We start from the raw sequence: 12542 nt of genomic DNA, 5'->3' as shown, positions 1-12542 counted from the left end.
TGCGACGATGGGGTAAAATGAAAGAACACTTTTATAATATATCACAGGTATACATACGGAATATAACGTAAAGAAAATGAAAATGAAGGATTCTGATGGCAAACTAAATTTAGCGAGATATGACGAGACGAGATATTTCTTTTTCTTCTTGGAAGTAATTCTGTTCATTCAATATCTGGAAAAGATCTTCGGCAGCTTAATGTGACCAACTTTCGATACATACAAAATGTTGCCACGTGTTACAACCGAGTCCTCCAATTCCAACAGCAAATTTGCCAACCGACTTATAAATACTCACAATTTGCAGTGACTTTTAATTTACAAATTTGTGAATATACCAATACTATTTATTTATTATTTGACTAATTTATTTATCTTCTTATTTCCCTTTCACCTTGCTCGTCTAGCCGTTTATTGCATGTTATTTTGTTGTTTGTATCTATATTTACTATGTGTTCATTCTTGATTGTATATATGTAACTTTATGTCTTCACATAATCCTCTAATGAGGGAAATAAAGTATGAATGAATGAATGAATGAAAAATTGATTGCAAAAACTAAATCTAGCTGTTTAACACACGTTACGAATAAACTAGCATCATACAGCCCAATACATGTAGTTATTTTAAACCTGCGATATTTTAACATCAATCAAGATTTGCTCAGCCTCACTGCATACAAAAATCAACACAATGAATATGGGAAAATCTTTGGGTTAAAACGAGATGTAAATTTTAAGTTCAATGATCCGCCACATTTTAGAATTGATGGGTAATGTCCTTCACTAACATATACAAATTCTTTGAGAAGTTTGATTTTTTATAAGATTTCACGAGACATTCGTGGATAGGAGTACAAAAGGTCAGAAAATGCATGTGAATGGTTAAATCTTAAGAAAAACAACATCAGAATAGAAAAAAATCATATCTTTATCGTAATTTTCTTAGATAAGGTCTAGATGATAGATGGTCTAGACAAATATATAGTATGAAAAATTAAGGATTGTATATATTTCTAAAAGTGATGGATGAGAAAGGGTTCAGATGAAGAATTACGAAAACATTTTACATAACAGTATGTCAAGACACCTCCAATAAGGACAGAAATTGTACTTAGTAACGAGAGTTAGATTTTTTGAAAATCATGTTTGAAAGAATTTTAATGTTCATTAAAGCGATATTTATGCAGTTCAGCTGCTCCCATTTATGCGTATGCTCTGATTTATTTACCATGTCTATGGTAATGCTTCAATTAATCGTTGGCTTTAATAAACCAAAAAAAAAAAACAAAAAAAACCCAAAACAATTAAATTATTAGAATTTAAGAAACATGTACGGCAACTACTGCCTACTGTATCCAGTTTTTTAGGTCCTGAAATAAAATTGTACGTGCCGTGTGTCAGCGCAGTCATGCTAATAGTATTGTGACAAGACAAGAAGACTGACCTTCACCTTCTCAACTCGAAATAACTATATATAGATTTTTTTTTCTTTATTAGCAAAACGATGGTGAGTGATACCCTTGTACTCCTTTAAATAAACTAAGTCTCGATGACCGATAGATTTTATTGATCCAATAGTATATTCTTGTCCCGACACATTTGGAGTTGGGAAATCGTTCTGTATGTTTTCAGACAATAAAATACATACATCTATCCATTTAATATGAATAAATAGTTATTTTTTGTAATCTTCAAAGAAGATAGACTATTCTCATTTTCAACATCTTAGTAAGAAGTGTAAATGTGTTTCCTTTTTATTATTTATCTTTTGTTCCCGCTAGTTGTTCGTTATCAATGGATTTTTTGCTGGCTAAAGGTAAAACTTTCTACACTGGGCAAGGCCTGTTAACCGTAAATATAAAGGAGAAAATTAGTGAATCAAAACTGGGCAAGGCCTGTTACCCATAAATCAGTGAATCAAAACTGGGCAAGCCTGTTAACCTTAAATATATAAAGAAGAAAATTAGTGAATCAAAACTGGACAAGGCTAGCTAAGACCTTAAATGTATGAAGGGAAAAAAACTCTAATCAGTAAAGAGAAAAAAGTATTACATTAGTATGTACTCTACAGCGGTAATTTATTAAGTTATATCCGTTAAAACCAGGAAGAAAAACATAAAATAGACTTTTAAAAAGTACATGTATATCAATGGATAGATTGTTATCCTTACAATAACAAAGATCAACAGTAGAATATCATAGTAGTTCAGAGTGATTCATGGCAATTAACATTCAATTATTTAATTTAATTTCAATTTTTTTTATTATCACATGTCTGTAAGGTCCCATCATTTTGACTTCTTCCCCTATTATTTCAATAGGAAACCCTTTTGTACGCTGGGAAATGACGTCATTACTGTTTAGTCGCCGATTAACCTTTGTCAACCCTATGGTACATTATTTGACATATATCACACCACAGAGCAGATAATACATGAATAACAATAGGATAATTTGCATATCTATACTTTGCCATTCAGTTATAAAAAGTAACAAATTGGAATAAAATTACCATAAATTATCAGATTATAGACTTTTACGAGTCTTACAACTCTACTAGAAAAATCTTGGTACACTTTTGGTTCTTAGTAAAACGCCCTTTAAGCGGAATCTTAGAAGACCATTCTTAGTGATGTGAAAAAATGATACTCATGATGAGTTGCAGATTTAGTTATCGTCAGGAGTTGTGCTGGCGTCTTATCTTACGTTATGCCACCTTTCCAAAACTTGCAAGCGATAGTCCATCAATTTTAAGTGGAAGATTTGCAGGCAATTTTACTCATCGCATACAATATCTATTATTATGTCACAAATATTCCATTAACTATTTGAAAACTTCTTCGGAATTGAGGTTAGGAATCAGTTTCCAAGTCAAACATTTTTCAAACATTTTTCACAGTGATCATATCGGTTTTTTAAAAAAATATTATATTTACAAAATAATACTTATTCAGGTTGTGTATGAATAATACTTGGGAAGCAAGATAAACGCAATATTATTAAGCTAAACGACACCCATAAGTTGTCACTCAATATCATAGGCAAGCGCCATGACAACCATTATCAACAAACCACCAGTTAATGATAAATTTTTTTATCATTAGTTTTAAGTGTATAACTGGGACTGTTAATTATTTTTTTTTAAAAGTAAATAGAAACATTTTTAGAAGTGGCTGCTTTATTTATTTGCTAATGACCCAAATCTATCTTGAGTGGGTGCAGTTTGACTTTAAAGGCAACATGTATAATGATTTTCATAAAACAAAAAGTTATTCCAGTCGTATATAGAAATATAAATCTTACAAACTTGAAAAAGAGAATTAGGAAAAAAATGTATCTTGATTTGGTTAAGTTATTTATCAAATCTAATTTGAAATGTGATATTTAATTAACGCCATAAAATGTTCTCTCATCTACCTGTTCAATATAATGGAGCAAAAAAATGATGCTTTTCTGTAAACAAATAACTTTGAAATCGTAAATGATATAAAAATCTCATGAAGATTTCACCCTATACTCGTCCCATTGATGAAAATTTAAAGCACTTAAAATTTAAAATAAAATACATTAGTGTATTTTTTATGCTTTACTAAAATAAAATTATCAGTACCGAAGATATAATCATTATAGAAAAAAGACAAATTGTAACCTCTCTTTTTTATTAAAAAATGTCAAGATTTTGGCAAGTACAACAAATCTATTATATAAAAATTCGATGGTACTTGTTGAAATATAAACAACGGAGAATTTCTGTAGGGAATATGTGTCTTTAGAAACAAATCGTGTGATCTGTGTTGTGAATCTTTATCATAAAGTTTTGGACGTGTCGTTTTATAAGTTAGGTATGAGGTAATGTCAAGTAAACAATACTCTACAAGAGATTCGTACTTTTTCATTACTTATCAAACATAAAAATAATAATGTTAAATAATATTGATAGAACAAACAAACAAACAAATATCAAAACACATTTAACTGGGATCTAGTGCTGCACTTCCAAACACATATACCTATCATATACATTTTGTTTGTAGTAAGATCAAGAGGAAAAAAGAGGTGGTAAATAAAAGGAAAATTTGACCCTTCTTTTGACAGAAATGAACAAAAACGCTTGAAAATCATCATAGTATTAAATAGGTATTGATGCTGATTTACAGTGCACAAAGAGGCAACAGATCGAAACAATTTTCCTGTTTTTTTTTCTTCTTCTCTATTTTTATGAATTTTCATGAATTGTATTTATTTTTTCTTTATAAAACACAAAGCGCCAGCATTAATTTTCATAAGCAAGATGTGTCTGGTACTATTTCAGAAAGACGTATTTTGGTTGACAGACTAGAGATTGCTTTTTGAGGCAAGTTTTACATTACAGTTCATGAATAAAATTGAGGTAACTGGCAAAATTGGACAAATTTGTCACCCTTGAATATAATAAACGTAAAATCAATTATAATTTTGTAACATGCATATTCATAGATATCTAATTTATCTAAAATCATCTTGAAAGGAACCGAAAACCTTTAATCTATTACTTTATATTTTTAAAAAATGCTGTTTTATCATACTCGATCGTATCATTAACAAATTACTCATTTTCGCAAATTAACATTTTTTTCTATTTTTGTTTAAAAAAAATCCCCAAAGAACTGGTGTTAAAAATTCATTTATAAACAATGTAAAGTCCACTGAAAATGGTCAATTATTTGGACTTAAGTATCTTTGCATACTAGTATACTAGTATATCTCTTGAAATCCAAAGTTTATAAGATTGTACATGTATTAGTTTAATGACCAATAAACTAGTATCCGCCCCCAAATGAGCATGGGGTATAGTTTTAGATATTTTGACTTCCTTATCTGTCAAAGACGTTCTCTCGGCTTGTTTTCCTGTTCTTTTTATACATGATTTTTGAGTTTTATGGTGTTCAATGGATATCTCTTACATAATTGTCTGCCCTGCTTTAGTTTTTACATAGTGAAGTCACATAAAAATCCTCTCAGTACAATAGTTTGTGTAATACTGTACTCAAACCTGGTCCACTCCAATTAACAAGGCAAGAGGAAAACCAAAATTTCCTCATTAACTTGCCGTTAGTCAGTATGATAGCAAAGTATCTTTCTTGACTGGACGATATGTCTCTGTCCCTCATCTCAATTATCAAATAGATGAACTTAAGGTAGATTTAATTATAATTTCTTTCTTTCATTTTAAAGGAGTTTACATTCTTTATGACGGACTCACACATTTCTATCTTGGGTACATTGTTGATACGGATTTTATGTTTGTAATATACATGTAAAAAAAGGATAAGCGGCATTCTAGCCCTATAATCAGTTAAAGAAAATGATTTTAGAATCAAAAAAAAAAAAAAAAAAAAAAAAAAAAATGCAAGCATCGCCAATAACGAGTCTTGGATAAAAATCATCAAATCAGCAAATTTGAATGCAGTAAATATTGGCATGGACATTTACCATGACATTATTACTCTGTATTTGCTTATTAAATTCATGATGCGCCACAAGTTCTTAAAAATAAGATCGTCCCTTTTAAGATTGTCATACAGAATTCTGATACTGGTGAACAGCTAGAGTATGGTTCAATGCCTGGTGTAAAAGGAAGCTGAATTAATTTTGAGTACTTTTCAATTGGAAAAGACTTTAGGATTTAGTCAGCGTTTGTGTCTTACCACAAACATATCTTTGTTGACTTTGTTTTCCATTTGAAATGACTTAGGCAACCCCCCAAAAAGTCATATATCTGCTGCGATGAAATGACTCATTCTAATGAGAAATTATTTTTGTTTTGGTTTGTTTTCTTATGTGTGCATATGTGAATTTTTTCTGTTCTGCTTTTTTGTTTTTTGTTTTTTTTTGGTTTTGTTTTTGTTTTTTGTTTTTTTTGGTTTTGTTCTGCTTTTGTTTGATTCCCTCCGAATTTTAAACTCTTTAGGGTCTATAAACAAAATGCTTTAGATGGGATAGTTACATGTAGTAAAGCTTAGGCTGCAAAATCGGAGACAAGGGGATGTGCTGAAGAGATAGTCAAGAGGACAATTGGAGCCATTGGCTATGATTCCGGCTGTATAATAAATCTGGAATGCATGGAGTGCCGCAGTAGGGCGACACTACTTATACCTAAATCTTTTAATTTCTTTTTTTTTTCCTAAGAGTATTTTTTCCGCATACTACCAGTTAGATAAATGTTCTTTCATATTTGCTGTCAAAAAATTTGTCAGTTTTGTTGAAACCCCTCTCTTTCTTTTTTTAAAAAAATAAATTTGAGTGATTTGTCGACCTATCTTTACAGAACATTTATCTATTGTTCTTTTTAATTTTAGAACACCTGATTTTAGATCTAAGTTCCCTGGCGCGAGTTGTCATAGTGAAATGTTTGAAACGTCTAATTCCTGAAGTAACAGCCGACATTGTCACCAAACTTTTTTTTTTATCATCCAGGGGAACATCTGTGACCTTTAACCTATCATTTTTGAATTTTGACATATGATCCGTCTTTGAAGTTCCTGGATATTGATCTTTTTGAAGAGATAATAAACCTGATGATTATTTCGTAGACGGATGTCCTATTCTGATATTTGTATATTTTTTTTCTGATTTCTGCACAGCAAAGCAATCCCGAATCGTGCCCATAGAAAATATTACCTGGACTACCTGTGTTTCTATCAATGAAAAACGGCCTCGTACTACAGACACACGTGCTTTAACCATTTATTACTTTTATGAATGGAGGAGGCGGGGATTATGGTGTATTTGATAGCAGAACATGAGTTTCTACAACTGTGTGCTAAGATAGCGTAAAAGTCATGAAGTGTAACAACTGTTCAAAGAAAAACCTCTAATGTGCAAGAATATGAAATTAAAATACTTTTACCAATCGTTTATTGCAGTAGCACTGAAAAATTTCCCGAACATTTAATTTGTAATAGTAATTTACAAAACAAAGAGTCTAATTGCTTCTTTTTGTCTTTGATCGTGTTTGTGTTTTCTGCCTAAGACAATTATCAATTTCCTATAACCTAAATCATAAACATGAAATTGTTTATTGGCGATTTTTCATTGATCAAAAAAGAGAACTTTTACATTTTGAATAGAGCATATTAAAATACGAGAGTAAATATTGTTTGCCAGTCAACAGCCCAATGTATAAAAACGGAGTCAAAACATAACAAAGTTTTTAACAAATGTTACTTTTGACCAATAAAAATCTAAGCTGGCCTAATTTATTCCAGAAGCGTATAGCATTATGATGTCAAGGCTTAATTGAGAATTTCATTGGCTTACCAACAAGCGACAGTTCACCGCATGCGTCAGCCCCATTGTAAATGGGCGGTCCTTCGGGCTTTATTTTATGCGAATTGTCCGTTTATCTGGAGTAACAAGTTGCTTCAAACTTTAGTTTACAATCGCATGACATGAAGAGAGCACTTGCATTATAAAAGATTTTGCTTACTTGTACATTTTGAAAACACTGTGATTTACTGAAACACGCGCCTCAAATTAGCGAGTTTACAGGAGAAAGACCATTGAGCGTAAGACATTCGCTGTGGAACTTTTAATTTTTATATGCAGATGAAAATGAGCGACTCCGATGAAGGGAGAGGATCCCCTTGCACTCAGCCTTCAACTGAGCAACTTCTTAAGGCTGTCCGTGGGGCAGGGCCTTTAACAGATGAGAGCATGCTTGGCAAAGCCGGCATGGATGATCCTGTTAAGTTCCCGAAGCAAATTCAGGAAGCTGTTTCACAAGTCTTAAAGGGATACGACTGGTCTCTGATTCCAATGCCCCAGAGAGGACCTAACGGAGAGAAGAGAAAACCACACATCAAGAGACCAATGAACGCTTTTATGGTGTGGGCACAGGCTGCAAGGAGGAAATTAGCAGACCAGTACCCCCATCTTCACAATGCCGAGCTCAGCAAAACTCTTGGCAAATTATGGAGGTAAGCTGGACTTATCACTTTCATGAGCCTTAAGATCCCAGAATTGATTTATTGGGAATGATATGAAATGATATTTAGTGCCGTTATGATAAATTGGAATGAAGTAATGCATTATCTTAGAGAAATCTATGGGAAAAGAACAGGTGACCATACCGTTGAAAATTATATTGTAAAATTTCTAACGGTAAAAACCCGGGACAGTTTGTTTCTCCGTCGCCTCTGGTAACTGTCAATCCAATCGCATCAATTTAATCTGCTTTTCGACAGCAAACCCTCATTTTTATCTGCCACTTACATACTAGAGAAGGATAAATGTAGTGTAGGTCTAGTTGTGGTCGTCAAAAATCTGCTCGATCTCGGTGACAGCAGAGTTGGTTCACTGCGACATTAGTTTGGTGCACTTTTGTACAGAAAGGTCGCAGATTGGAGACAAGCAATATATCATCACTTTTGCAAAATCGGAGACTGTATGACGAAAGGTTAGACGCTCCAACATTATGACACTTAAACATCATAATGTCATTTCGCGTCGACCCCTGCAAATCGTTACACCCATTCACATCCCCGAATTCAGCCATTACTATAAAGGCGTAACCGTTTGTTACATGTAACATATATATTTATTAGAAACGAATAGGAGTAATAGGATATCTGCCCGACTGTATCCACAAACGGCAGTTTCGAGCAGAATCAACTTTTATTACTTCTGAAATGATTCAAATGTCCTCAAAAGCCCCCGGAATATAATCTGCTGTGTTTGAGTTTTTATGTAATCTGACTTTCTATTTAATTCTTCAGAAGTGATGAAACGGGGTTTGCTCTCCCGTCTACTCTTGTGAGGTCCTCTTTTGAGTGGCGTGAAACATTCAGATGATGTATAGAGGCATTTCCGAGGGAAACAGCATCGGGAAACAAATCTTGCATTTAATCTCAACTAATATTTCTGACCACTTTATTTAATAATGATAAAATGCAAAGGCATTTCCTGAATTGGGTGCTTGTCGTCGCCTTTTCTCGAATGGTAAATTAAAATGTATCTATCGAAAGCATACTTCATTTCTGCTAAGCGGGGACAGAATATTTATAAATAAATAGATAACTTAAGTTATACGTAAGATATATTATGTATGTATACGCCGACCCATTTCAGGTAAATAATAAATTTATGAGATTTGAGAGGTTGTCTCGGAGCTCTTTTCTAAGGTTTACGTCAAATCCATCTACTTATTCGTACTTGCTTCACAGTATGTGCGACGTCACGCATACAATTAAAACTCTAAATCATAAAAGCCGGAAAATACACAATTAAAATTCATCAAATTTACATTAGAAAAATATAATATATTTTAATTCCAAGCCTCTTACCAAGAAAAAGTTCTTCAAAATGTTGTATAACTTTAATCCAGATTATTAGTATGCAATATCAGAATTTTTTTATTAATAGACTTTAGATTTAAATATAACCCATGCTATGTCCCAGCAAAGTACTTGTGATATTAATGTACTAGCTAAATTATCATTTACAATTTAACATTTTCTAATTCTGTAAAAATTATCCTAAAATCGATCTAAATGATGGAATATAATTGCCCTAGACGATGTTGATATTAACATATTCAAGGAATTTTCCGCTTTGCAATAATTTACGACACCGTCGAGCATTCCATTTCAAGCGTACTGTTCACAATGAATTGATAGGAAATTGAATATTTGACAGGCCGTCCTAGATAAAAATAGAAAAAATATTCTCAGTCTTTTTAAAATAAATTATAAAATTAGATTCAACTTATTAGGTTGGTATGATTTAAAAAAAAAAAAAAAGAAACTCTAAAGTATAATGTTAATATTGAGAATAAGAAATAGTTCATACATTAACTCCCTACTCGATCTGAATTACGATTTGTTTCAAAAAAGATTTACAGACAACTTTTGGGTTTTATTTTTTTTAAGCTACCGCAAAACGAGTAGGTATTAGGGTGAACGTCGAATGTACTTGCTCCCTTCGATACACTTGGTCAACACGGTAGCTCAAGGTGCCAAAGGCAGGTGCTAATGTGCATGTAATATGTGCATAAAAATGTATGTTCGACCGCCGAACCATATCGATCAAGCAAAATACACCTCCTAAGCACCTTAAGCAATAAGCTGGGAAAGGAAATGTTATTTTGTGTGTGATTTTTCTCCCTTTCGTTTGTGATGTCAAAATGACAATCATCACAAACACATAATGTCCTAAGTTTGACATTGCTAATTATTCACTCCTGACGTCATATTTGGCATGTGTTATATTGGTTGATACGTTATATAAGAAAAAAATTGCAATTAATAATAACGGCGGTATAATATTCATTAGAAGCCATTTAAAATCCATTTAGTGTTTTAAAAAATGTTAAATTGTCCCATTTTGACAAAAAATATTATTTAATCTATTTATAGACTTTTGAACGAGGATGAAAAAAGACCGTTCGTTGACGAAGCCGAGAGACTCCGAGTCCAACACAAGAAAGACTATCCGGACTACAAATATCAGCCCCGCAGACGAAAGCCTCTTAAAAGTGCCAATGGCAGTCCAGCAGAATCTAATGGAAACATGTCCCACGCAATGATGTTCAAGGGCATGCAAGGGTCTCCCAATGGCATGAGTGATGGGGATTCCAGCGACTGCTCCTCCCACAACAATCACGGGCCACCTACTCCTCCTGCTACACCCAACCAACACGATTTGATCAACCTTAAATCCATGGCTGACCGCATGCGCGCGGTACGCCACATTTCAGGTATAAATTTTAATTACTGTACAATTTGTTGTTTTGTTAAAGTGGCCTTTTGTATTTTTCAAACAACATTTGAACTGAAAATGAATCACTTTTTAAAACTATATTTGTCTTATTTTTGTTGTAGGAGGGCATCAAAACCCAATAGATTTCAGTAGAGTTGATCTAAGGGAAATCGCCCCAGAGGTAGTGGCTTACAATGAATTGGAAGAATTCGACAGATATTTGCCAACCACAGCTGCCAATCCAACTATACAGGGGGACAACGAACAGTATACTCCCTATGGGATGACGTCATGCACAACGAGTACGTCATCTTCCTGGACCAGTTCTTACAGAGCCCCAGGTTCCATGTGCTTGCCAACCTACAACATGACACAAAATAATGACATTTCCACCCCATACGACTTGTCTAACCATCATTCACCGCCAAGCGGTAATCCTTCTCAGTCTCCAAACATGCATAGTCCATCATATCAGAGTAGCGCCAGTGACTGTAAATATTCGGATCATGAGGAATCTAATCCTTCCGTGAAACTGGAGCCGCTAAGCGGACGTCATCAATCCTCAAGCCAACAGTACAACTACAGTATGTCTCCTCCTCCTCCACGATATGGCATCGACAGTCACCATGGCAACTCATACGTGTCTCAAGGCAATAGTTCCTATTCCTCATCCTCCTCTGCTGGGTCTCAGTCTTACCAGTTCATGGGCATGAACCGACAAATGTTCAATCCGATCCCTGCGGCCGTTCCCTCGGACCAACAGTGGGATAGATATGCTTAAAAGACATTTCTGTTGTATCGGACTTAACTGTATCGCTGTGATCTCTCTCGTAACACCTCGTCCGTGCTCTCTTTGTTATTCTGTGCGAATGCTTGATAGTAAACTCTACAAGAGATGGATAATTGGGGGGTTTCCGCAGAAACGTGATAGCCTTGGTGTTTCTTTCATATTTTTGTGTGCACGGATGACAAACTATGTAACTTATCCATTTTTTATTACTTTCTTATGTTTATGACTCACAGAGAAATAAAGTCCCCTTAACAAATCATGCCATTTTGTTGTTGTCACCGGTGCTAAGCTACAATCCAGTATTTAGTTCTGTGTGACAGTACATTTTGTTGAAAAACAAGACTTTGATATCATATATATTTATTTTTATATCTCTTATTGCCAATTTTTGTTGTATGTCTTCCATTTTATATTTGATATTCAAATGACTCGAAAGGGAGGAATCAATCAACTGCTTTTTGATATTTATCCTTTATGAAGACGCAATCGAAAGAATTCTATGCATTTATTATCATATATCATTTATTAATTTATGTATATTTTGATACTGTTGTATATATTTGTAAGAAATAAAATGATCTTCCAAGAAGAAAATATAGTCGTTAGTCTGTATTAAACATCATCTGTATTGATGAATGGCCGGTTTGATGTTTATTTGCTGGAAATGAACAATAACTTCAGACTTAATTAGATATACACTTAAAAAATTTACTCATTTTAGTTCACAAGTGTTGATTGATACTTTAAGGAGAGTGAACTTATTCGGTGCAGAAAAATTAGAAATTTTTTATTCATTTTATGAGCTGAACGATTGGCCACGGAAATCTTCTTTTATTTATTTATTTGTAAATAATAAATGATTATTTAATTCTATTATTACTTAAATGTTAACCAAACACCCCCGCTAAAAACATCCCACAATGTCAAAAACAATTGGCATTATTGTATGTTAAAAACAATCTTTAAAAACATCAATAACAAAATTTTCAACAAGAAAATTCTTCGCGAAAGGG

General features: G+C 33.3%; 1 protein-coding gene across 1 annotated transcript; it reads left to right on the top strand.

Moving 5' to 3' along the window:
* The first annotated feature begins 7395 nt into the window (after positions 1 to 7395).
* Positions 7396 to 12123, top strand: LOC133190470 (transcription factor SOX-9-like). Its single transcript, XM_061326126.1, has 3 exons — positions 7396 to 7960; positions 10397 to 10737; positions 10862 to 12123. Exons 1-3 carry the CDS (start codon positions 7584 to 7586, stop codon positions 11518 to 11520), a joined length of 1377 nt encoding a protein of 458 aa, XP_061182110.1. The 5' UTR covers positions 7396 to 7583; the 3' UTR covers positions 11521 to 12123.
* The last annotated feature ends 419 nt before the right edge of the window (positions 12124 to 12542 follow it).

This window comes from Saccostrea echinata, unplaced genomic scaffold (assembly GCF_033153115.1).
Source record: "Saccostrea echinata isolate AGI-Se365-2 ecotype Australia unplaced genomic scaffold, CSIRO_AGI_Sech_v1 ptg000022l, whole genome shotgun sequence".
NCBI classification, from domain to species: domain Eukaryota; kingdom Metazoa; phylum Mollusca; class Bivalvia; order Ostreida; family Ostreidae; genus Saccostrea; species Saccostrea echinata.
The sequence above is the reverse complement of the archived record's forward strand: the minus strand, read 5'-3'. Positions and strand labels throughout refer to the sequence as shown.